The sequence below is a fragment of the Pleurodeles waltl genome, chromosome 7, assembly GCF_031143425.1.
Source record: "Pleurodeles waltl isolate 20211129_DDA chromosome 7, aPleWal1.hap1.20221129, whole genome shotgun sequence".
NCBI lineage: Eukaryota > Metazoa > Chordata > Amphibia > Caudata > Salamandridae > Pleurodeles > Pleurodeles waltl.
Window position 1 is genome coordinate 190,161,102 of NC_090446.1, and position 25,074 is coordinate 190,186,175.

A 25,074-nucleotide genomic window follows, 5' to 3' on the forward strand; every position below is an offset into this window, starting at 1 on the left:
ACTAGCCTACAGTGACAAATTTAGAAGCAGAGAGAGCATAAGCACTGAGGTTCTAATTAGCAGAGCCTCAGTGACAGAGTTAAGCACTACACAGACACACACATTAGGCCATAAACTATGAGCGCTGGGGTCCTGACTAGCAGGATCCTAGTGAGACAGGCAAAAACATACTGACATACAGGTAAAAATGGGGGTAACATGCCAAGGAAGATGGTACGTTCCTACAGCCTACATTACAGTGAGCCTGGAAATGTCTGACCTAGTCCTGAGGGAGGATAAAATTATGTGGTCTTGAGATGCCTGTCTGTGGAATCACATGCAAAAAATCAGACTGGATACCCAAACAAATTGTGCCCCAAACATCCTCTCAAGGTACCTTTATAATCCCCACCAACAACCACAAAGGCCCCGTTGGAAGATTTAAACACTTGCCTGTGGGGTGCTTCTAGCTCTCAGGTCCCTTGAAACATAATACCTTCACCGCTCTCTACAAATCACCCCCAGTCTCTTTGCATTTCTTTACTTGTAAGCCCTGCAATGTCCCAGCAAATAATTGGTAGTTTGCTGCTAACAGGTGGGACTCAGGGGTTTGATGAGATATCTTGTATCCTTATGAGCTAATGTAGTTAGAGTTTTTACAGGTGGTAAGTCGGCCACCAGTGCTGATTCTTGGGCCAGATCTCTAAATGTGGGGGGCTGGGATGAAGTAAAACTATCAGAAGTTAAAGCTGAACCCCCAACTAGAATATTTGTTGGGGGTCCCTGGATTACTGTGGATGTTACTTCTGTACTGTTTGGGACAGGCCTAATTGGGCTGTCCAGTCAAGCTACAAAAGATGTAGGGGAAGAAATAGATAAATAATCGGACCTTATCTCAAAAGAGATTTTAGCTTAGAGCTGAATTTTAGAATTAGCTGGGCGGGGTGTGCGGGTTTCCAAGGAAACTAAACCCCAACAAGGGAAAAGTGTGCAAGTGTTAATTAAATGAAATCTTATTTGGTGTGAGGCGATGGTATTAGAGAGGCTCCGAGAATGTCAGAGTGGATTATACTGCAACAATTCTCGTTGTCTCTGATCCACTGAATTGCCTTATTTATTAATGACTCTTCGCTTTCCCTATTGCGAGTCTGGATCTGGGGGATACCTGCCATATAGATTCTCCTAGAATCTACAGCAGGATCTGGCTTTAGGCTTGTCCACATGTGCTCATGCAAAGGAACTGTGACTGAGTTGAGTGAGGGAGCATTAGAATTCTTAATAGTGGGGGTTCCTGATTCCGAACAAAGGTGTTCATTTGGTTCAATTAGATAAGTAGCTCCCAAGCCCCACCCCAGTGGAAAATCCACCTTATCTATCTGAGGAATAATACTAGGCAGTGCTGAGCTCCTTCAATCCCCCTGCAAGTTCCCAGGTGTCTTTTTTCATTGTGTGCCAGGGGCCCAAGGGCAGTTCTCTTGGTGTTGAGTGGAGAGTCCTACCTGTTGGGGCGTTAGCTTGCCTTAATGTCTCTTTGCTTAGTGGCCTTGGGCGGTCACTCCCATAAGTGTCAACAAATTGCATTTCTAGTAACAGTTTGACCTTGAGTCGTAGGTCTGTGATCTGTGCCCTAAAAATAGTCAGCGCCATCAGGTGTTAGGGATGGGGCAGCCATCACCCTGTGTTGCCATTAGGGGTACTGGGATACTGTCTGTAGCAGGGGCCAAATTCGTGGTGGGGTGGGATTCGCTTGTAATGGATGGTTTACCTTGGTACCATTTTTTTAAGTAGGGGAGGAATTTTACTTTTCTTGGTTTGTGCTTCTGTCATCACTTTCCGGGCCCTAGGGCACTGTATTGATTCAACTTCCTTTATATGGTTATCAATATCCTGCAAGGTACAATTATTTGTTTGTGGGATTTTTGTTGTTGGTGGGCTCGCTTGTATGCTTGTCAATACACTTCTTTTTTCCTATTTCAAATACCTAGACTAATTTCAGCTCTACCTAGTCACGTTACTGGTGATATTGTCAGAAAATACCAAACAAAGGCCCTCATCATAACCCTGGCGGTCGGTGTAAAAGCGGCGGTAATGCGGCCAACAGAAAGAAAAATTGAATTAGAAAACCACTTTTATACATCGACCGCCAGGGTGGTAACGACTGCTGGGCTGGAGACTTTGGTCTCCAGCCCGGCAGCCGTCACTAGACCGCCGGTGGTATCAGGACCCCGCATACCGCCATGGATTTCGTGGGGTTTTCTACCGCCACGAAATCCATGGCGGTAGGCACTATCAGTGCCAGGGAATTCTTTCGCTGACACTTATTGGGGTCTCCCGTCCCCCCTCCCCTGAGTCCTCCCCCAACACCCATGACCCCCCTACCACCCCCTAAAGGTGATAGGACCCCCTCCCCACCCGCCCTCGCCCCCCCCCAGTAACACCCCCACCCCCACTTACACGCACGCTCACACCCCTCATACACGTACATGCGCACATACATGCACACATACATGCACACAGACATATACGTCACATTTCCCATACACCCCGCATGCATACACGCACTCACACAACCCCTCTACACACTCACACGCACACCCCCATGCATGCACACAACACCCCCTGACCCCCCTCCCCTAACGGACGATCACCTTACCTCTTCCGGTGATCCTCCGGGAGGGAACAGGATCCATGGGGGCTGCTCTGCCACCAGCACCCCATCACCATAACACCACCACGCCGAATCCTGGGACGTGATTCGGTGGGCGGTGTTCTGATGACGTGGCAGTGGAGGTGGAGCAGCCTCCACTTCACCGCTGACCATCAGTATGGCAGCTGGTGGCTCTCCGTCCAAAAAAGGGCGGAGGGCTGCCAGCAGCCATGATATGGTTTGCGGAAGACCGCCACCACTGGTGGTCTTCGGCCCGGAGTAACCTCGGCGGTCTAGAAAAAAGACCACCGAGGTTAAAATGAGGGCCAAAGTGCTTAAAAGACAATTTAAAAACGTTAGGCCCTTCTTGGACTACGACAAAACAATGGTGGATACAAAATAAATGTCAAAATAACATATGATGCAAACAATAAAAATAAAACAATATGTCCTCAATTATATGGTCTGCAGGAGTCACCAACAAGTTAGTGAGAAAGCATTTGATATGCCCTGCTAAGTTAAAAGTTGTGGTTGGCAGAGTATAAAAAATCAGAGCTCTCCTCAAAGATGCAGATGATAATAGGCTTGAACAGCCTCTGGTAATGAAAGGAGCAAGCGCTGGTTTACTAGCGGGTCATGTGTTCAAGGGCCTCTCAGCTGTACAGAAAAGGCCCCCATGGAGCCATGCTTACCCAGTGAGTCACTTTCTCCCCACGAATAAGGATACGAGGCTTTCGTGGGGACCAAGAAGTGGTAGGTCCAACACAAGTAAATACTCAAATTTAAAAGGCTACACACAAAATGGATGAGGAGACACTTCCTTTGAAATTACCACCCGTCCAAACCACTACAAGGCAATGTCACGAGTTTCTAGAGATGACAGGAAAAAAAGGGAACATACGTGCTTACCAGCAGCAGAAATGGAAATCTCAGATAAGAGAGAACAATGGGTAGGTACAACACAAGTAAATACTCAAATATAAAGGGCCACACACAATCTGGGATGAGGAGACACTTCCTCGGCATGTCGACATTAAGATCACCACCCTTCCCAACCACTACAAGGCAAAGTAACAAGGTTCTAGAGATGACTGGAGAAAAGTGAGCATGCACGCTTACCAAGAGCAGAAATGGAAATTTCAGATGAGAGAGACAAAGTAGGGATGGCCCTTCCCTGCGTCTTCCTGGCAATGACAGTAGCAAGATGGACCGGCCCTTGGCCCGGGCTTTGCCGGGGAATGACCTGCATGTGTCCCGTGTGCGAAGACTGTCAACACACTATGTAGTGCAGAAAAGGCTGCAGGTGAGGCAGGTGATGTTAATTGGTGCAGGGTTCTCTAAGCCTTCAATGCTCCTGGGACGCAATACCTTGTTCCCAAGTTGAATCGTACCCACTCCGAAGGGTCTGTCCTTGCACCATATAGAGCTTTAAAGGCTGCAGGTGAGGCGGGTGATGGTGATTGGCACAGGGGCCGTCTCTAAGATCCGTTGCTTCTGGGACACAAAGTCCCTTGCTCCCAAGTTGAATGGCTCCTGCACCACGGGGACTGTCCATGCTCTATATAGCACTAAAAAAGACTGCAGGTAAGGTGGGTGATGGAAATTGGTGCATCACCCCCAATGCTCCTGGGACATTTAGTCCCTTGCTCCCAAGTTGAATGTCCATTCACCTTGGATATAAAATAGATTAGGGGTCATGCTGATGATGTGAAATGTTTTAGAAGCCTTTGTCCAAATTTTCCTTTTAGTAGTGTTTGAGGACTTTACGCTGTTTCACTGTTAGGGGATATATTTAGCGTTGGGGAATGGAAGCTCTTGGAACCAGATCAATCACACAGTCATATTCTTGATGGAGAGAAAGAGTATCTGCTCCTTTATAGGTTGCAGTCCTGTCTGGTTTGCTTAAGACATGTTGCAGACTTTCAGAAAGGTGACCTAGGAATGCATTCTGCCTGTCACTTGCTATTGGCTTTGTGGTTTGTAATATGTTTTCTTCCTTCCATTTGCTGGCTGTATTTGTTTTAGGCTCTCCAGGTTCAGGTTGTCCTGTCCGATGACAAAGCTGAATTCACTAAATACTTCCACAAACTCCTCTTCTGTCAACAGGCCTTTCTTATGTATCACGTTTTCTGGGCATTCATAGACTGAGGTCAAAGGTCAAGCTGTGTTTTGTGAGAGCCTGGTTATTTGGTTTTCGTTTCTGCTGTCTTCAAAATAACAGCCTTTAAAGGAAAAAGGAATGCAGTCTTTCTTCCTGGGGCCTACTTTTCCCCTTTTTTACTTTTATTTTGGACATAGCCATCTCAAAAGATATCTTTTTCATCATCTGAACAAAACATTTGCACGGTTTTTGCAAAATTATTTTTCTTTGAGTCCATTAAATTTTTGAAACTGCCTTTTTAGGAGCAAAGTTCAAAACGGCATTTCAGTTTCAGTTTAAATTATGGTGATCTTGGGCCGACTGCCAGGCACAGGATAAGACCTTTTCACAGAAAAGAGTGAACCACATTGTAATTAAATTTAGCAATGCTTGGTTTTCACTTTAATGTGTAAAGCATCTGCTTTATTTATGACATCAGTAGCACCTCCTTTTTGGAAAGTTCGATAAGTATACAGTAAAGGCACTTTTTATGAAAGATTTTGTATTTGTTTACCCTCAACTGAGCCTTTTTCAAAACACATACATTACTAGATATAAAGGATTTCCTTGTGTTACCTTGCAGGCACTAGAGCCATATTTGGATGGTGCAGCAGGTGCAGTACCACAGGAGCCAGAAGCTCTGAAAACCCACCAAGCATTGATTATTGCTAAGGGTTGCCACAGACCAAGCAGTCCCAAGCACAGTTACCTTGCAGGCACTAGGATCATGATTTGCATGGTGCAGCAGGTGCAGTGGCACAGGGGCCAAAAGTTCTAGGAAACCCACTGACCACCACTTATTGCTATATGTTACTACTGAAAAAGCGGTCTCACATGCAGTTGCCTTGCAGGCACTAGGGGCTACAATTTAGATGGTGCAGGAGGTGCTGTTGCACTGGGGCCAAAAGCTCTAGGAAACCTACTGCACACAGATTATTGCTACATCTTACTAATAGGAAAGCGATCATAAGAGCAGTCACCTTGAAGGCACTAGAGGCTATGATCTGTATGGTGCAGCAGGCACAGTTGCACAGGGGCCAAAAGCTCTAGGAAACCCAATGAACACCGATTTTTGCTATATGTTAGCACTGAACAAGTGGTCACAAGTGCAGTTTCCTTGTAGGCACCAGGGCCATGATTTGGATGGTGCAGCAGGTGCAGTGGCACAAGGATCCAAAAGCCCTAGGAAACCCCCCGAGCACCGATTATTACTACATGTCACCTCTGAATAAGTGGTCACAAGTGCAGTTACCTTACAGGCACTAGGGCCATGATTTGCATGGTACAGCAGGTGCAGGGGCACAGGGGCCAAAAGCTGTAGGAAATCCAATGGGCACCGATTATTGACATATGCTGCCACTGAACAAGCAGTCACAAGCACAGTTACCTTGCAGGCTGTAGGGCCACGATTTAGATGATGCAGCAGGTGCAGTGGGACATGAGCCAAAAGCTCTAGGAAACCCACCAAGCACCAGTTATTGCTATATGTTAATAATGAACAAGCAGTCACAAGTACAGTTATCTTACAAGCATCAGGGCCACAATTTAAATGGTGCTGCAGGTGCAGTTGCACAGGGACTAAAGGCTCCCAGAAATCCCCTGAGCATCAATTATTGCTATATGTTACGACTCAACAAGCAGTCACAAGCGTAGTTACCTTGCAGGCATTAGGGCCCATGATTTGGATGGTGTTGTAGGTGCAGTGTCACAGCAGTCAAAAGCGCTAGAAACCCAATGAGCACCAACTATTGCTATATGTTACCACTGAACAAGCTGTCACAAGTGCAGTCACCTATCAGGTGCTAGGGTGCGCGATTTGGATAATGCAGCAGGTGCAGTGACACAGGGACCAGATGCACGAGGAAACCCACTGAGCACAAATTATTGCTATATGTTGCTACTGAACAAGTGAAAACAAGTGCATTTACTTTGCAGGAACTAGGGTCATGATTTGGTTGGTGCAGCAGTTGCAGATGCACAGGGACGAAAAGCTCTTTGAAGCCCACAGAGCACTGATTATCACTAATATTACCACCGAAAATGCAGTCACAAGTACAGTTACCTTGCAGGCACTAAGGCCCACAATTTGGATGGTGCAGCAGGTGCAGTGACACAGGGGCCACAAGCTCTAGGAAACTCGCCGAGCACTGATTATTGCTTTATGTTACCAGAGAACATGTAGTCACAAGTGCAGTTACCTAGCAGGCACTTGGGCCAAGATTTGGATGGTGCAGCAGGTGCAGTGGAACAGGGGCCAAAAGCTCCAGGAAGCTCACAGAGCACCATTTATTGCTACATATGTTGCCACTGAACAAGTAGTCACAAACAGAATTAACTTACTGGCACTAGGACCTTGACTTGGATGGATGGTGGAGCAGGTGCAGTGGCACAGGGGCCAAAAGCTCTAGGAAACACACTGAGCACTGATTATAACTATATAATACCTGTGAACAACCGCAGCTATCTTGCAGGCTCTAAGGCCCAGAATTTGAATGGTGCAGCAGGTACAGTGCAAGGCACCAAAAGCTCTAGGAAACCTGCCGAACACCGATTATTACTATTTGTAACCATCGAACAAGCAGTCACAAGCACAGTTACCTTTCAGACCCTACGGCCCAATTTGGATGATGGAGGAGGTGCAGTGCCACAGGAGCCAAAAGCTCTAGGAAACCCTCAGAGCACTGATTATTGCTATATGTTACTAATGAAAAAGCAGTCACAATCGCAGGTACTAGGACCACGATTTGGATGGTGCAGCTGGTGCAGTTGCACAGCGACTAAAAGCTCTAAGAAATCCACTGAGCACACATTATTTCTATATGTTGCAACTGCTCAGCAGTCACAAACGCAGTTACCTTGCAGGCAGTAGGACCATGAGTTAGATGGTGCAGCAGGTGCAGTGAGACAGGGGCCAAAAGCTCCAGGAACCCCACCGAGCACCAACTGTTGATATATGTTACCACTGAGCAAGCAGTCACAAGCACAGGTACCCTGCAGGCAACAGGACCACACTTTGGATAGTACAGCAGGTGCAGTGGCACAGGGGCCAAACGCCCTAGGAAGCCCACAGAGCACCAATATTTCTATATGTTTGCCACTAAACAAGCAGTTGCAAGCGCACTTACCTTGCAGGCTCTAGGGCCCACGATTTGGATGGTGCAGCAGGTGCAATGTCACAGGGGCCAGAAGCTCTGAGAAACCCACAGAACACCGCTTATTGCTTTACGTTGCCACTGAACAAGCAGTTCTAAGCACAGTTGCTTTGCAGGCACTAGGGCCACGATTTGGATGGTGCAGCAGATGCAGTGGCACAGGGGCCAAAAGCTCTAGGACAGTGGTTCCCAACCTTTTGACCACTCAGGACCCCCACTGAATCATTATTGGAAGCCAGGGATCCCAAGCCATTTGTAGGATTTAAATGTCAAACATTAAAACAGTAATTCACAAAAAATACACAAACAAGTACACACCAAACAAATACTCTAATTAGTAAAGATATAATTATTTTATATTGAAATAATATGAAAAAAATAAAAAAAATGTAATGAGAAAGTTGGCGATGCATTTCGGTGACTAACGTTTCAATGTTTGGTTTTATTGTGGAAAGCTGAATCCTCAGGTCAGGTTCTACATTTCCCAAGTGATTTCACTTTTTATCTTTTAGGTACTTAACATATGAGAAAGCTTTTTCACATAAAATGGAAAGAAAGTAATACCATAGGGACCGCTCATCTCTCCAGGGTCTCTCTATCACATGTGATGAATTTGTTTTATAGCACCTCTCATACCAGTGGAGGGTGTCTGAGTACTTCACAGGGGACTACAAGGTGTAGGATTCACATGCCATCCACACTGGCAGGCATTCTCTAAGAGTGCTTGGTCTGGAGAAGCACAAACTCAGGATTCAGAACACAACACAGCATAAGGAAAATGAAAGACTGGGAAGAAAATGATTTGTGCCATGCAATTTGCATGCAGCTCTTTAATGGCAGTTCATAGATCACTGTGCTAGATTACTATTGTAACTTATGAACTGTAGAGTAACAAAAGAATCTCTGTGACAGAAGCAGTAACCCACTGTCCTACGCACATAAAATGCAGTTCTTTGTATGATACACTTTCTTTGCAGCAGGCATATTAACCATGTGCGCTACTTTTGAGTGAAAACTGCCAATAGACAAAACACCCATTTCTCTCCAGCAGGTCATTAATCACTAGAGTTATCTTGCCACTTTTATTTTTGCCAGACAGCTGCTGAATGTAAAATGACCTTTGTAGTGCTTTTAAAACTGCTGCACAAAGGAAATGATAAATATAAAAAAACATTCACATGTTTGTAGAGCCCCCAGCTGGAGAAGTGCCTTCCTGCTGGGCTGGGCCTGTGGACCCCTGGGAATGTGCCACAGACCCATGGGGGTCCGCGGACAACAGGCTCAGAACTGCTGGTCTAGGAAACTCATCAAGCATTGATTGTTGCTATGTATGTTGCCACTGAACAAACAGTTACAGGCACAGTTACCTTGCAGGCACTAGGACCATGATTTGGATGGTGCAGCAGGTGAGGTGGCACAGGGGGCAAAAGCGCTAGGAAACCAGCTGAGCACCAACTATTGCTATATGTTACTAATAACAAGTGGTCACAAGCACAGTTACCTTACAGCTACTACAACCATGATTTGGATAGTGCAGCAGCTGCAGTTGCACAGGGACCAAAAGCTCTAGGACAGTAACCAAGCACCAGTGATTGCTATATATTGCCACTGAACAAGCAGTCACAAGCACAGTTACCTTACAGGCACTACTGGCCACAATTTGGATGGCACAGCAGGTGCAGTGACACAGGGGCCAAAAGCTCTAGGAAACCCACTGAGGACCGATTATTGCTATATATTACCACTGAACAATTAGTCACAAGCGTAGTTACCTTGCAGGCCTTAGGGCCACGATTTGGATGGTGCAGCAAGTGCAGTGGTACAGGGGCCAGAAGCTCTAGAAAACCCAAAAGCACCCATGATTGCTATATGTTGGCACTCAAAAAACAGTCACAAACGCAGTTACCTTATAGGCACCAGGGGCCACAATTTGGATGGTGCAGCAGGCACAGTGGCACGGGGCCAAAAGCTCTAGGAAACCCACTGAGCACCAATTATTGCTATACTTTACTACTGAATCAGCGGTCCCAAACTTAGTTACATTGCAGGCACTAGGGGCCACGGTTTGGATGTAGTAGACGGTGCAGGTGCATATGGGCCAGAAGCTCTAGGAAATCCACTGAGCACCAAATTATTGCTATATTTTACAAGTGAACAAGCAGTCACAAACGCAGTTACCTTGCAGGACATAGGGCCACGATTTGGATGGTGCAGCAACTGCAGTGGTACAGGGGCCAGAAGCGCTAGGAAACCCACAGAGCACCCATTATTGCTATATGTTGCCACAGAAGAAACGGTCACAAGCACAGTTACCTTACAGGCTGTAGAGGCCACAATTTGGATAATGCAACAGGTGCATTGACTCCACGGCCAAAAGCTCTAGGAAACCCAATGAACACCGATTATTGTTATATATTACCACTAGGCAAGTGGTCACAAGCGCAGTTTGCATGCACTAGGGGCCATGATTTAAATGGTGCAGCAGGTGCAGTGGTACAGGGGCCAAATGCTCTAGGAAACCCACTGTGCACAGATTATTACTATATGTTAACACTAAACAAGTAGTCACAAGCACAGTTACCTTGCTGGCACTCGGGCCGCAATTTAAATAGTGCAGCAGGTGCAGTGGCACAGGGGCCAAAAGTATTAGGAAACCCACTGAAGAACGATTATTGATTTATTTCACTACTAAACAGGCAGTCAGTGCTTTTTTTGATTCTTTTGTAACTATTGCACCCAAAGTAACACATACCCTAAAGCATCACTGTAATAAAAGCTGTAACGTAGTTATACTTTTCTGTCTACCTATGACTTATATTACATTCACCACATTTATATGGCACATTTTGGCAGTTTTTGCTTGGTCCTAAAATGCTTCTAAATCTGGGCACTAACACCTTTGCAATGGCATTCTCTATTCTATAACATTAGCACTTCAGCAGTTGTAAACACTATATAAATACTTATAACTTACCATATGACATTCCATACCAAGGATTGGCAAAGCCAATAGTTCTTGCCTATGCGAGATCTGTTGTCGTTGTTAATGGTTTTTGGCCACATTATACAGCAGCGTTAGTTTCAGTGCAGCATAACTGAAAATAAAGAAAAGTGCTATAACGTGGAAGATGCTGGCTGTGTCTTACAGCTTTTTTACATTTACGTTACTTTTAGACATTTGCAACATAGCTAAAAAACATTAGCAAAACCAAAAAATCTCACATAGGCAAGAATTATAGTCTTATCCAAGGCTTGTTCACTAAAGATGATGACACCGCCTCCTCGGACACCATCTGCAACCTGACTTTGCTGACCTCCTATCTTCTGAGAGACTTTTTCTTTACATTTTTCTTTGAACCTTTAAAGTCTGAAAGTGAACGCCGACCTGGCCCAATCACTTTTTGTATCCGACTCGTGTTCCATCGCAGTCAGCTATTCTTTCCAAATTTGACCTAGTCTTCCACCAATGTTTGTCCTCAGTTGGTTATTTGATCTTTTAGGTGTCAGTTCCACGGATTGGATTTTGTTGTTTTGGGGTCAAATAGTTAGTTAATATTTATTCTATTTTTCAAAATCGGCGTGGGATTGTTTTGTGCTGTGTTTTCACTTTACTTTTTGAGTGTTGCATACATTCTTTACACATTACCTGCAAGTTAGGACTGACTGTTTTTGTGCAAAGCTACCAGAGGGTTAAACACAGATTTATTTAGTGACTTTAGTGATTCGCCCTCTCAAAGATTGTGATTATTGAATGGGGTTCTGAACCCCTTTAACTAAACTCTTAATTTCTTACAGGGCTGTGCCTGTGTGTGGTGTTAGCAAAGGGAGGTGCAAAAGATTTTTTTTTGTGTGGTGCTTTCGCCAGTAATGTCAAGCATAGCAGTGGTCTGAAATGCTCACGTAACATGTGAGTTCTCTTGCACAGGGGAGTCCCCTTGTTCCACTGAAAACCCCTTAGCTGGGAAGGAGGAATTAGGTGGTTTGTTTGCTCTGTTTCTTCCAGGGATTATGTGAGCTCTGGCATTGCAGAGTTTATATGAGAGCAGGATCCAGCGTATCAACTGCATTTTCCCTCACTTCGTTGTTTCCCCTGTGGCACCGAAAATTGTTTTGTTTGGCTTCCCACACACTCCACAGAGGTGGTCTGGACCTCTTTGTGTGGAAGGGAGCAGAGGCATTTTTAACAGTAAGGCAAGAGATTTCTGTGTGTGATTCACGTGGATGGTGAAATCCCACTGGATGATTTATTTTCAGGCCCCATTTGTACCCACTGGATGATTTTTTTCAGGCCCCATCCTGCAGATATTCCGGCCAAATATGTAATCTCCTAGGTGCTTTGTTGGTTGCCCCTTACATTATCTAAAGAATCTTCAGCAATCAAACATTTATCAAGGCAACACAAGCTGCGCCCCCCATTAAAGACTAGGATTGAGACACCTTACGACAGCTACCCCAGATTTAACTGTGTTTGGTTCCCCTTTGTGAGACCTAGCTCATCAACCATGCAGAGGAAAGCAAGGTTTGAGACCAGAGCCAGTTTCCAGTCCAAACCCTTTTATGTCACTTTGCCAGTTGTCTCCAAAATCGCTAACACCCTCTCAGAAATCTTGAGCTTTCAATATCTAAAGTCCCCCCCCCCCACTTCATGGGATCCTTCCTTGTAAAAACATACAATAATTTTCATCTAAACCTCTGGAAAAAGTGTCAGGAAGCAGGAAGATCCTATCTGCTAAAGTTCTCAAGGCCATCAGCTCTGCTGGAATACTTGCAGAATTGGGATTTCTTCTGTATATGTCATCTATATCATATGCTAATCATCAATGGCTGGTCTTTCCTCTTAGTCGTTTTCTGCCAAATGCAATGACCAGTTCCTCCTAAATCAGCACATTGTCCTTCCTGTTTCTACTCAGGTCAACTATGTCTGTTTCTTCTTCCCTCTCTGTGAACCCCCGCGACTCTGCATGCACTGAACACCTTCACCGATCTAATTCATTCTTTGCTACTTTTTGCCCAGTTGGAAACTTCCATCCCCACATTAGGCACCTGGATTATGTCCATCATCTCTGTAGCCCATGATCATGCAGGACTATGACTCCCACTGCAGAAGAAATTTACAGCTCGGTGGCATGGCAGCTCTTACATGGAGTATTTACCGTGTCGTAACCTTGGCGCTACATGTCATATTTATTACATATCAAAGGTTATAAAATAAGTGAGATACTTAATACAGTTCATTAATATTTCATGGATTGTAGCAGAGAAGTGCCTTTATGACTGAATCCAAACAGCTTTTACAAAGAGGAAGGACAAAGTGGTTATATTGTGATTATTTACCAGTAGTTGTCATTACACTGAGCCTTTTTTTCCGTGATGTGGTACTGTTTTTGTGACACACTTTTAGTAGTGTTCTCTGATTGGTTCTATGAGACAAAGAGGCACTTAGGAAGTGAGGAAGGGGGTACACATCTTATACTTACCGCGAGGGCAGGAGTTGAAAATACATTTTAAATTATGGAAGCAACAAGTTGTTTGGCTCTGGTTGCTGATAACTATCATTGTTAAGGGTTGGAATGAGGAGAGTAAGGACGCAGTGCAATGATAATTGCCTGTAAATTACTGGGGCAGTCCTGCTGTTTCTCCCTCAAAGTCATCATTAAGGTAAGTGGCTCATTCAGGTATTATTTCTAAAAACCTTTGAAACTACTACCAAATGAACCCTAGAGCAACAGTAGCTAGTATTCACTACGCAGGGCAATCTCTCTTCTCGGTGAGGGTGGTAAACACACTAGACATATATTTCTTTGCAAAGATGTTGATGCACAAAATACCAAAGTTTCTACAGCTAGGGAGGGTTTGGTCCATAGATATAATGCAATTTAAATTTCTTGCTGGCTCTTATAAGATCCTAAATATGGATCTAAATTGTAAAAATGTACACCTGTAAAACACTCTTAATCAGTATCACTTTCTCCTATGTTTCAGGTAATGGTCTGGGGTAACTATGGACGAATGGAGCGTAAATATTTCATGGGAGTTGCCAGGATTTTGTTGGAAGAGCTGGACTTATCAAATGTAGTGATAGGCTGGTACAAGTTATTCCCAGCATCTTCAATGGTCGAACCATCCACAGGACCACTTATGCGACAGTCTTCACAGCTTTCTTTAGAAAGCACTGCTGGACCCTGCTGTGACAAATCCTAATGAGCAAAGAATGGACTTCTTTTTTAAACATTCTGTCAAGGTTAAAATGGCCAGATCTCTGACCTCGAGAGTACAATTGCATGTTTGATCAATTCCTCTGTGACTGGAAAATGAGAGTAAGGTTGACCTTTGACAGGCATAGGAGGGTGATGATGTTTCCCTCTGTCCAAGTATGAGAGTGCCCTGGTGCACAACGTACTCTATGTGAATTCATACATATATACCTCTAAGTTTGCATCACTTGGTGTCATATGTAGACATGAATCCTTGATCATCTCAGAAAGTTTCAGCATCTTTTCTGAAAAGGGAAGTATTTTCTAAACTTTCTACTAGGAATTTCTATAAAAGCACCTGGCATTGTTGCCTGAAAATATCTACTACACCAATGAGGTGAGAGCAGAAATGGTATAAAAACCCACAGTACCAACATACTTTGTACGATATCATCAAAGAAAGAACTGCAAAAAATGTTTGAGGAATGTTTTATTAGTTGCAAATTGAGTTAGATACTGTGTTGAAACTGTGCCAAATTACCAGAAAGTGTCTTTAATACTTGGGTCAATGCTATTTTGAAGCATCCTTCGTGTGAACGCAATTATATTTGAATTAGAGTAGCTATTGATAACTAGAAAGCCTTTACTGACTGTAAAATGATCGGAAATGCACTGGAACTAAGTAAAAATATTGAGTGTGCAATTCACCCATGAACTAAATTGTAGACAGAGTCCCATAGTAGAGATTATAGACCACTCACATCCATCTGCATGCTCTTTTACATAATGGTGTTAAGAATTTCAAGTTTAAATATATACCTTTTGAGGAGCCATCTTGTTGGATCAACTCATGTGGAAATCGATCAACTTTACAAGTAGTTGGGCTAATACAGAGCAAAGATTATTTAGTATAATTGTTGACGGTTTACGTATACCCTAGACCCTGCAGTGCATGCCTTAAAGCAGTGGAACGGTGCTTTGTGTAGTACATATACAATGCAGTAGTTCTTGTCAAACTTAAGCCAATGTCATAAGCATTGACTTAATGTTTTTACTACAGTGATTAGTGATCAGAAGAAACTATGAATGATGCTAACACGCTAATGAATTTAGAGCAGCACTGACTTAGAGCTAACACCTAAATTGCACTATTTTAAAGGATCATGTCAGGGTAAATACTGCAGTTTTCACTGAAAATAATATTTGCAACATATTTATGTTTTAAAAACTGCTCCGTTTGAAATTAATTAGTCCAGATCTTAGTAGTTATGTGGTGATTTTCTCAGAGTGAAGCTTCATTTTGATTTGTGGTCTGAAACGGCGCTAATTCACTTTTTGAATTAAGGAGGTATGCCCTCCTAATATGCATGGGTTGGTCTCACATATTCTGGCTTTGTGTACAGAATTATCTTGGCAGCAGTTGACTACGATAAATGTAGACCTATGCTGACTTGGCACAGCTGTACTGTATGGGGCAATACTATCCACAATGTACCATACCAAAGACGAAGAAGTGGATATGCCTCTGTTGTCACGAAGTATAGATATAAAAGGCGATCATTTTCTAGTGTATGTGCATGTTGAAAATTCTTCCAAAAATATGTTTTTTTTTCCTCGAAAAGTTGCTAAAATGAATGTACTAAATCTACTTAGAACTTAAAAAAGAATTTATAAAGCAACTTATGGCATGAAGGCACGAGGCATTACATAATTAAAATGTTAAATACACTTACCTTCCTTTCAAATTCATTGAGGGACTAGGTGAACCACTGAGGGTCAGAGTACTGTATATTTGTGTTAACAAATGTTAATGTTATCTTGAAATGGGGATAGTTTGTGACATAGACCAGTGGGTTAGCCTTTGTTCAGCATTGCAAATGTTTGTGGTATCCAATTAAATTTCTTAGCTTTCTGAAAAATGAACCATTGCATAAGGCTTAGATGTGCCATTGACGATATTATCAACCACATCATGTATCCTACTGTAGTTTCTGGTAATGTGGTTTGACATCTCATTTGAGTAGAATTTCTTTTTTTTCATGCTTGGGAGCTTAAAGATAATGCCATCTGTATGACAATTATTGTCTCAGGACTTCTTTAATGGCCATTTATAGAAAGTTTATATATTTGGATTATGCTATTAAAAAGTTCAATATATTTAAATACAATTTAATATTAATTAATTTCAATAAATATGCAGAATGACTGGTCTAAACATTAGATGTTCATCAATAACCAGTGTATGCTGTCTTTGAAATACGTATTTGTAGACTGATTAAAACATGTCCAATTCTATATTAGTTAAACATATATAATTATTAAATAAATAATTCATTTTTATATTAAAACTATGTTAAGTCATTGCACTCTCTGCATGTTGCCAATGTTTTAGAGCATTTAGGTGCTGGGTGTGCGAACTCCAGAGTAGTAGCTGCATATATAAACTTCTACATAAGATAGACTGCATCAGGATCCTGTCATAAAAAGCACAGTAAAATGGCTTAAAAAAGAGGTTTAACCCCTAAGAAGATCTAAAACATATACCTTACTCAATAAATTACCTTAATTTCTAATAATAAGGGTTGGGACTAGGCAGACAATACAATATTTTGTGACTATGACCCAATAATCATCCGAGACATGTTCAAAGCTTTGAATCCACTTTCTATCCATTGCTGTCTTGGATAATCCAGAACAGAGTCCCCTTAAATGGCTTTGCTTCAAGTGGAAGTGCCTCCTCCAAATTAGGACTGTAGAGCGGTTTGTTATAGCTCATTTGCATGAGGAAGCCTACCCACATACTCACACATGAAAAGCCTCTGCACATTTGAACAACCTGTAGCTAGACTAGCGAAGCATTGTCTGATGCTGCACTACATAATGAACAAGACACATAGAGGTGCTCATAACTCTGAAGGGTAACTTTGCTTGTTTGTATACGAGATGTACTATTTAATGTCGGGCATGTACATTGTATCTCAGTATGAATTTAAGTACATATAAATATAAATTAAAGAAAGCCGACTGCATGCTGGTTTAAAAAAAGATGTGTTCCTTTTAGAAAACAATGTATGGTACACTTATGCAACATTACTGACTTTGTAGCCAGTCAATGATGCTAATGATTGTCCCTCGCCTACCGTGAGGGCTAGGGCTGCAGTGGAGGGTAAGATAGACTAATTAGGTTTGCTAACTGATTTAAAGTTCAGAAATGCGATTAGCACTTGAATCTGCCGTTATTGTCTCCATATCCCTTTCACATGTCCCTCTAAAAAGTCTGTCATCAGTTGTAAAGGCTGCAGCTGAAGGCCTTATGAAATTTCTAATAAGGTCCCATTTACTCTACATTTGCATATTTATGTTCATAAATTTGGCAGGTGTGAAATAAGTTAGGATATTTGATATTCAGCACTAATGATTTAGCTTGTAGAGTCACATTAGGTTTGTAAATACACCCTATAATTTTATTTTCAGTCAATTTGCTTTGAACTTCATAAATTTATGATTCACATATTTAAGCTTCTCCCTATTTGAAGATTTTTTTAGGACAGTAAGTAACTATTTTGCAAATATTATTAGACTTGAACACATAGTTCTACCCTCCAGATATATAATACCTGACCTTTTATTTTATGCAAATGTGAATTTGTGGACCTTACTTCATAGCTGACTCCTGCCAGAAAATTATTTCTTATTTTAGATGGAAACTAAACTCTTTTTTTCTGCAGTTTGAGGCAATCTTTGGTTGGCTCTCAGTGTACCTGGTTGTTTCAGTGCACTTGTTTGTTTTATTAAAAGACCCCTCAACCTTATTTTAATTGCTTCCATTGTATCTCATTTTACTCAGCCACTTGTGCAGGTACCTTGTTCAGATATTAATTACATATTAAATGAATGACATTGAAAGGAATACAGAATAATCTGATCTGTCTGCCTTAGAGGATTCCAGTCTAGTTTCAACTGCAGACTTCTTTAAGCAATATACCAGAAACCTTTTTTTACCTTTCATGTAACTGAGCATAGACATGGGTTGAAATATAAAATATGCTCAAGGTCTCACTCCAACTATGGATAATATTATATTATGTTAAGCAACATTGAAAGCCCATCAAGACCAATCTACTAAAAAGGACATTTTGTAAGACAATATACATTTAAATGACAGATATCCTTTCATCTTCAAATTATTTAAACATGTGTTTCATTAAAACACATTTTAAATTTAAAAGATTATGTTCGTCCTAGATTGTCTCGGTTCTTGGATTAAAATTATTGCTCAAAGGCAGGCGGTGTGTTACTAACACTAGGGACCAACTGAACTATTTCCCCTGAGTAAATCACTCTTTAAAATATATTTATTGAGGCCTCTGTGCTTGAAGTATGACTATGGACAAGTAAAAGGGTAAAAATCTTTCCATCTGATATACTGAGAGTCAGGAGGAATCCCAGTCAAGGCACAACATTGTCTACAGTGGTAAAAAATGCTTCCAAATTTCAAATTTAGCTTCCTAAAGGTATCTTTCCACCCCTCTTCACTACACTACAAAATTCTGTATATCGTCTTTAGAATAAGAAGAAATATTCCAGCTTAAATGGATAGTACATAGACATTTGCAATCATTCAGATATTTGTGTGTCAGTTCTAATGGACTGATAATCAACATCGCTGTGAATGTATTAAAGATGAGCTGAAATAAGGTGAACAATGTTAGAAATACATTTTTAAATTGTGTCTTATCATTATCTCTATTATTTAGGAGACACATTAATCCTTCTTTCTGAAGAGAAAGCAAATAGAATGTGAACGTAGTCCTTGTTTGTGTGCAGTTACTGTCACTGTCATTGCTTCTTTTAGCTCTGTTTCCATGAAGATAATGACATTTTGGTAGTTAATGTTCAGATTTAGATCATTCTAAATTGATATTTTATTTTAAGATGTGCACTTGTTCAACCTTAGTTTACTAAAGCCTTATATTAAATGGGTATTTTTTCAAAGTATGGTTTCAACAAAATTCCTTCTGTAGAAAACCAGGCAAAAAATACACTGTATATTGCCATTGAAGGTTTCTTCATCAAACATAGTCAAATAACTGGACTTATGGCACAGCTGTGGTCAGTTGACTGTCTGATTAAGGAACGTTGGTTATGGTTGTATGGCAGGCAAAACTTTACATACAAACTCATTATCTTGTCTGCAGTAATATGCCATTTTGATAAAAATCCTATAAGATATTTCCTCATCCCCGTAATATGTAGGTATGTAAACATGATCTATTTGGAATATTTTATTGTCACCAAGTAAAATATTTGTTATGATTTGTTATTTAAAGGTTTGCTACAGTTAATGTTTGTTAATTTTGTTGATATATTTTTAAGCAAATACTCAGATTTAATTTTCACAGAGGGTATCATATGTAAATACTGTAATTGGAACAAAGTTCCTTCTTATGTGAAATTCTAGAACTTTATTAAGTAGACTAGTTTAAATGTCTTTTAGCTAGGTTTGTTGAAGAAATGTGTGAATTTCCTATGAAAGTATTCAACTGTTTTATTCAAAATTCTTCACTCTTTCTATTTTTTATAAAGTGAAGCATTGTGATAGGCTATAAAAGCAATAAGTTATTTTTTGCTGTACATAATTTGATTTCATGTTTAGTTACATACTGTTGTTCCACCACTAACAGAAATCCCAATTCTATTTGTTTCTATCTTACTTATATCTATATATATGCATATACATATATGTAATGCACAGTGATATATTTTTGTTTAATATCGACCAATGCCCTGAAAACTGTTCATTTGAAGAAACTAAATTGTGTTTTTGGAGTTGAGTCTATTGCTGGGAAATGCCAATTTAAAACAAATGTAAAAATTGAATAATATTGAACAAAAAGTAACTAGTAATGAAAGAATATGTTCATTTATTGACATCTCATGGTTCAAGTAACATTTACAAACCTTGTCACCTACAATTCTGTGGTTCATAATGTCAACACAACCCTTCAATTGCAAAATGTGATATGTTCAGAAATCTGTACATGCAAAAATATTGTGGGCCGTATTTATACTCCGTTTGCGCCGAATTTGCGTCGTTTTTTTCGACGCAAATTCGACGCTAAACTAACGCCAACTAACGCCATATTTATACTATGGCGTTAGAGGCGTATAGCGCCAAAGTTCCCGGAATGTGCGTCATTTTTTAGCGTGAACCCCTTCCTTGCGTTAATGATATGCAAGGGAGGCGTTCCCGTCTAAAAAATGACTCCCAGGCCTTTACGTGGTATTTATACTCCCGGGCAAAAGAGACGCCCGGGAGTGGGCGTGGCTAAAAACGGCGCATTTGCGCCGCTTTTTAACGCCTGGGTCAGGCATGGCGTTAAGGGACAAGTGGGCTCAAAATGAGCCCAGAGTGCCTTCCCCTGCCCCCAGGGACCCCCCCTGCCACCCTTGCCCACCCCAGGAGGACACCCAAGGCTGGAGGGACCCACCCCAGGGACATTCAGGTAAGTATTTTTTTTAATAATTTTTTTTGGCATAGGGGGGCCTGATTTGTGCCCCCCTACATGCCACTATGCCCAATGACCATGCCCAGGGGACAGAAGTCCCCTGGGCATGGCCATTGGGCAAGGGGGCATGACTCCTATCTTTACAATGATAGGAGTCATGTTGATGGGGGATGGGCGTCGAAAATAAATGGCGCAAGTCGGGTTACGACGATTTTTTCGACGTAACCTGACTTGCCCCATTTTAAGACGCCCATGCGCCATTTTCCCACTACGCCGGCGCTGCCTGGTGTACGTGGTTTTTCTCGCGCACACCAGGCAGCGCCGGTCTGCTTGCGCCGGCTAACGCCATTCAATAAATACGGCGCCCGCATGGCGCTTCAGAATGGCGTTAGCCGGCGCAAAACTTTTTGACGCTAAACTGCGTTAGCGCAGTTTAGCGTCAAAAAGTATAAATATGGGCCTGTATGTTTATGTATAAAAAAAATATATACACCACAGTTTTGCTTTTCACTGAGTGGGCTTATCATCATTGACAGACTTTCTCTTTTGCCTGACTCTCCTTCTAGTGAACCATCACTTACCATCATGATTGTGAGCCTTTAAACCTGTTTGTGAGAGATCTGTTTCACTGACATTGTCTCACTGCAGAATATAAAACTTTACTTCAAAAGATTTTAAAAAATGTGTTGCGGGTTATGCCATCGGGACAAAATTAAAAAAATGCCATTATCAGAAACAATGCCTTTAACACTGTCAAAGTTATTTAAGAATAAATTAAAGCATAACATATCCTGTACCATTACTATGCTCTAAAAACAATTACTCTCTCTCACTGTCCTCAATGCTCCTTTTTCTCCCACCAATGTCACAGCCACTATTATTTTCATTGATTTCACTATATTACTGGTAACTGAAGTTACCTGTCCTCCAGCCAAACCTCAGTCAAAGCTCAGGGACCGAGGCTGACCAGATACTCCCTTTATTACTTTCTCACCATTAGCCAGTTTCAAACACAAACATAACCAATCATTCAGACCATCAATGCCACTTACTTTGAAACTGACTGACAAATAGATTTCATTAATCAGCATTGCCTAAAAACTATGTACATAATGTTCTCCTTCTCTTTATTATCACCCAATCATGAACCTTGTCTCGCCTCCAATCATTGACAACAGTCTGCCAGTGACCAAGAGAAGGATGCCAGACACAAGCACCAACAGCTGGGTCAGGGGTGTGACTGGTACCGCAGTGGCACCTATTCTCTTCCCCGTCTGGTTCCCTCTAGCAATTTATCATGTGTGGAGAGAAGAAGATAACAGGTCAGATGATGAAACAACACATGCAAGTATAGAGATACTTGCTTCCATAACTAATACACTAAAGCCCAAAACATCTAAAAAGAGTAGCAGGCATCAATGTCATAGAGTGATATCAATACTCATGTTTTAGAGGGCAAGAGTGTAATAATGTATCATATTGTTGATTGTGCTCAGTTGTTGTCTGGTATGAGTAGATGATTACTTATATACATGGTAATATTTAAGATAATGGGGCTATGAAGTTGACAGCATTCTCTTGTTTGGCATCATCAAATTATATGCACAAAGAAACACATACATCACAATTCATATAGACAAACCTCTGAATAAATGTAGTTTTATGTATTTTAGCATATGCATTCACATTGCCTTGGTTGTCCTGTAAATTATGTGCCAGTGATAATCCATGTACACCTTTCACATGAACAGTAGTGGGAAATAAGGTATACTATAGATTTTCACATGTTCAGCATCTGGCAAGACATAAAAAGTACAGATTTTTGTCCAGCTGCCTCTTGAAGCAGTTCTTTGTGCCATTAGCTACGCTACTGATTGATCAGATTGTGAGGCTAAAGCTGTAACCTTAAAGGGTGATTTTAGTATGTTGTGACGCATAAAATACTATACTCATAATAAACAGTGTGTGTAGTTTGATCTTAAGACTGGGCTCAACATTTTGGCACTTTTTTGAAATGTTCATTAATAGCAACATATTACATTCTCTTGCTCCATGTTTGTATTAAATCTGCACAAAGTGTGACACTAAAGAAAGTTTGCATCACTGACAAAAAAGCACACACATCTCTCAAACTATTATGACAACTCCAAATTAACTTATTTTTCAAAATCTGTTGTACAAAAAATCACTTTAAAATATTGATGTTACTCGATTTAAAATATTATTAAAGATACCCACACAACAATACTCAAAGGTGCACTGACATGACTCATATTTCTCTGTTGATATGGGGTGTTATTTGTATGCCATCTATTTCTTCTAGGGATTCATGAATATTCACTGAGCAAAACTGAGCAAAACAAATGCTGGATCTACTCAGGTCATAATGATATTATCAAAGTACAGAAAAATGTTTCTATTAATTGCTTGGCAAAATATTGTAAATTATTGGAATCATTTTGGTACACACGTAGTTCATGTGGATGGCATTAAACCTTCCCCAATTAGAAAATGTGTATCTAAAGGACTGTATAATTATTTGTGTATCTTCTTCCTCCAATCCTTTATGCTCTAGCAAGGTCTTTCAGTTCCAAATTTAGAATGAAAATAAAAGGACATGAGGAGGTTTCAACATACATTTTTGTAAGCTGCTTACTGCCAAAAAGTTGAAATTTCTCATAGCTGCCATAGTTTTACAAATAGCTTGGTTGTGTGTGACTGATTTGTATTCCAATATTATTGTCAATTCCTTAGACAATGTCTTCATTTTAACTTGTAAAGTGACACTAGATTATGTTTGTTGTCTTTAAAGTTGTCATGCCACTTGATAAGAAAGACATAATGACAAACAACGCTAGGGGCATTACAATTTAAGGAAGTGTGAGGTTGTAATAGAAGTATAGATATTTTATTTTGAATATTGTACAAACCTGATTTGCATTCTACACATTACTTATCAGAAAAACAATGTTCATTATTTGATTTGAATAGCTCCGGGGCCTGATTTCATTATCAAGTCTGCAACAGCAGCATTTAATTTGTCAATGTTATTGGCTAGAAAACTTAAAAAGATCCGTATCATCAGCATTTGAATTTTCTGAAAGTAAAAAGCTGTTTGAAGTATTTGAATGTGTTGCTCAATGTAATGTATTTTTCTTAGTTAATACTGACATTTCAATAATAACAGTTTGCAGAACTCATTCTGATATTGTTAATACTTTTACTGCCAACAAATGCTAATATCGCTGGCACTAAACTCTTTAAGGGATCCAGACAGTACTGCCAAAACATTCAAATATTTGACAAAAAACTCTGTACATGATGCAACTGCTCAATTATAAGCTCACATTAATATCATCTAGATACTGTTAGTTTTGCCTGAATGTCTTTCATTATGAAGAACATGACTTGGTTAGGAAACCTGCTATGTAGACTGCTCTGTACATATCAAGACTATAGTAAGTGGAATGTCATTTCTGGCTTTAGTTGAAGATCAATTTGTAGTCAAGAAATACTTATACATAAACATTTACTGTTGGTAAATTTTGTTCAGAAGCAATGTGATGGTTCATTGATGAACAATTTAATGTTAGTGTTTAAGTCAAAATAATGTCAATAATAGTTACAATAAAACATTTTTCCTAAGTCGTGTCTGGCTTTATCAATTTACCTTTTCAATAAATGAAAGTGTTAATGCACAAACAGAGTACAATACAAATCTATCCAGTCATACATCTACTAAGGGTTCATATGTTGAAGTGGTTTCTAATGAGGGGATGGGGTGAGTGGAATAAGAATAGAATATAGTTTAAAAAGAACAGTCATATTTTCTGATATTTGCTGGGGTTTACTGGACTCATGCCTCTAGGGCAAGTAGATACAAATTAATCATGAAAGGACACACCAGTGAATTGTGAAAAGAGGGCTGTTTCACATAATCTATGTTGAGTGCCCTTTAGTAGTTATACTCACTTGTAAACAATTTCTGTCCTGATCACATCACAAAGGTAAATACTGGTTCTAGTAAATCCCCACAACTGTTATAGATTAATTTACATTTTTCTAACACTAAAGTCACATGTCAAAGAAATCTAGCAGACATTCAACCACAATCTCTTGAAAGAGTCTCTTCCCATACAGATGTTTCAGCGTTTAAAAAGTAACATTAACTCCTGCTAAAAACCATAACAATTTTCCATCCAACACATTAACACCATATACAAATAGCAGAATTTATGACTTAAAATGAACAACTTGCGACTACTTGATTTGTAGGCCAAGTATTGCCACTGCACAGTTCAGTAATGACAAATGGTTTCAGTCACACAGGCCTTACCAGTGCCTCTTAAAGGGTACCTTTTGTCTCCCGGTGGTAGCTTTTAGCAAAATGGCTCTGTCTCTGCTGCTGAAAAACAGGATGTAGGTTTCCACATGATATTTTTCCACCAGAAAT

The 25,074-nt window shown here is 40.8% G+C and overlaps 1 protein-coding gene across 1 annotated transcript in view; it reads left to right on the forward strand.

Moving 5' to 3' along the window:
• Window positions 1-17,113, forward strand: part of RIMS4 (regulating synaptic membrane exocytosis 4) — a 348,985-nt gene extending 331,872 nt beyond the window's left edge. The window contains exon 7 of the mRNA XM_069243543.1: window positions 13,901-17,113. Coding sequence (XP_069099644.1) covers window positions 13,901-14,119 — 219 coding nt within the window. The 3' untranslated portion in view covers window positions 14,120-17,113. The remainder of the gene's footprint in view (window positions 1-13,900) is intronic.
• Window positions 17,114-25,074: the final 7,961 nt, after the last annotated feature.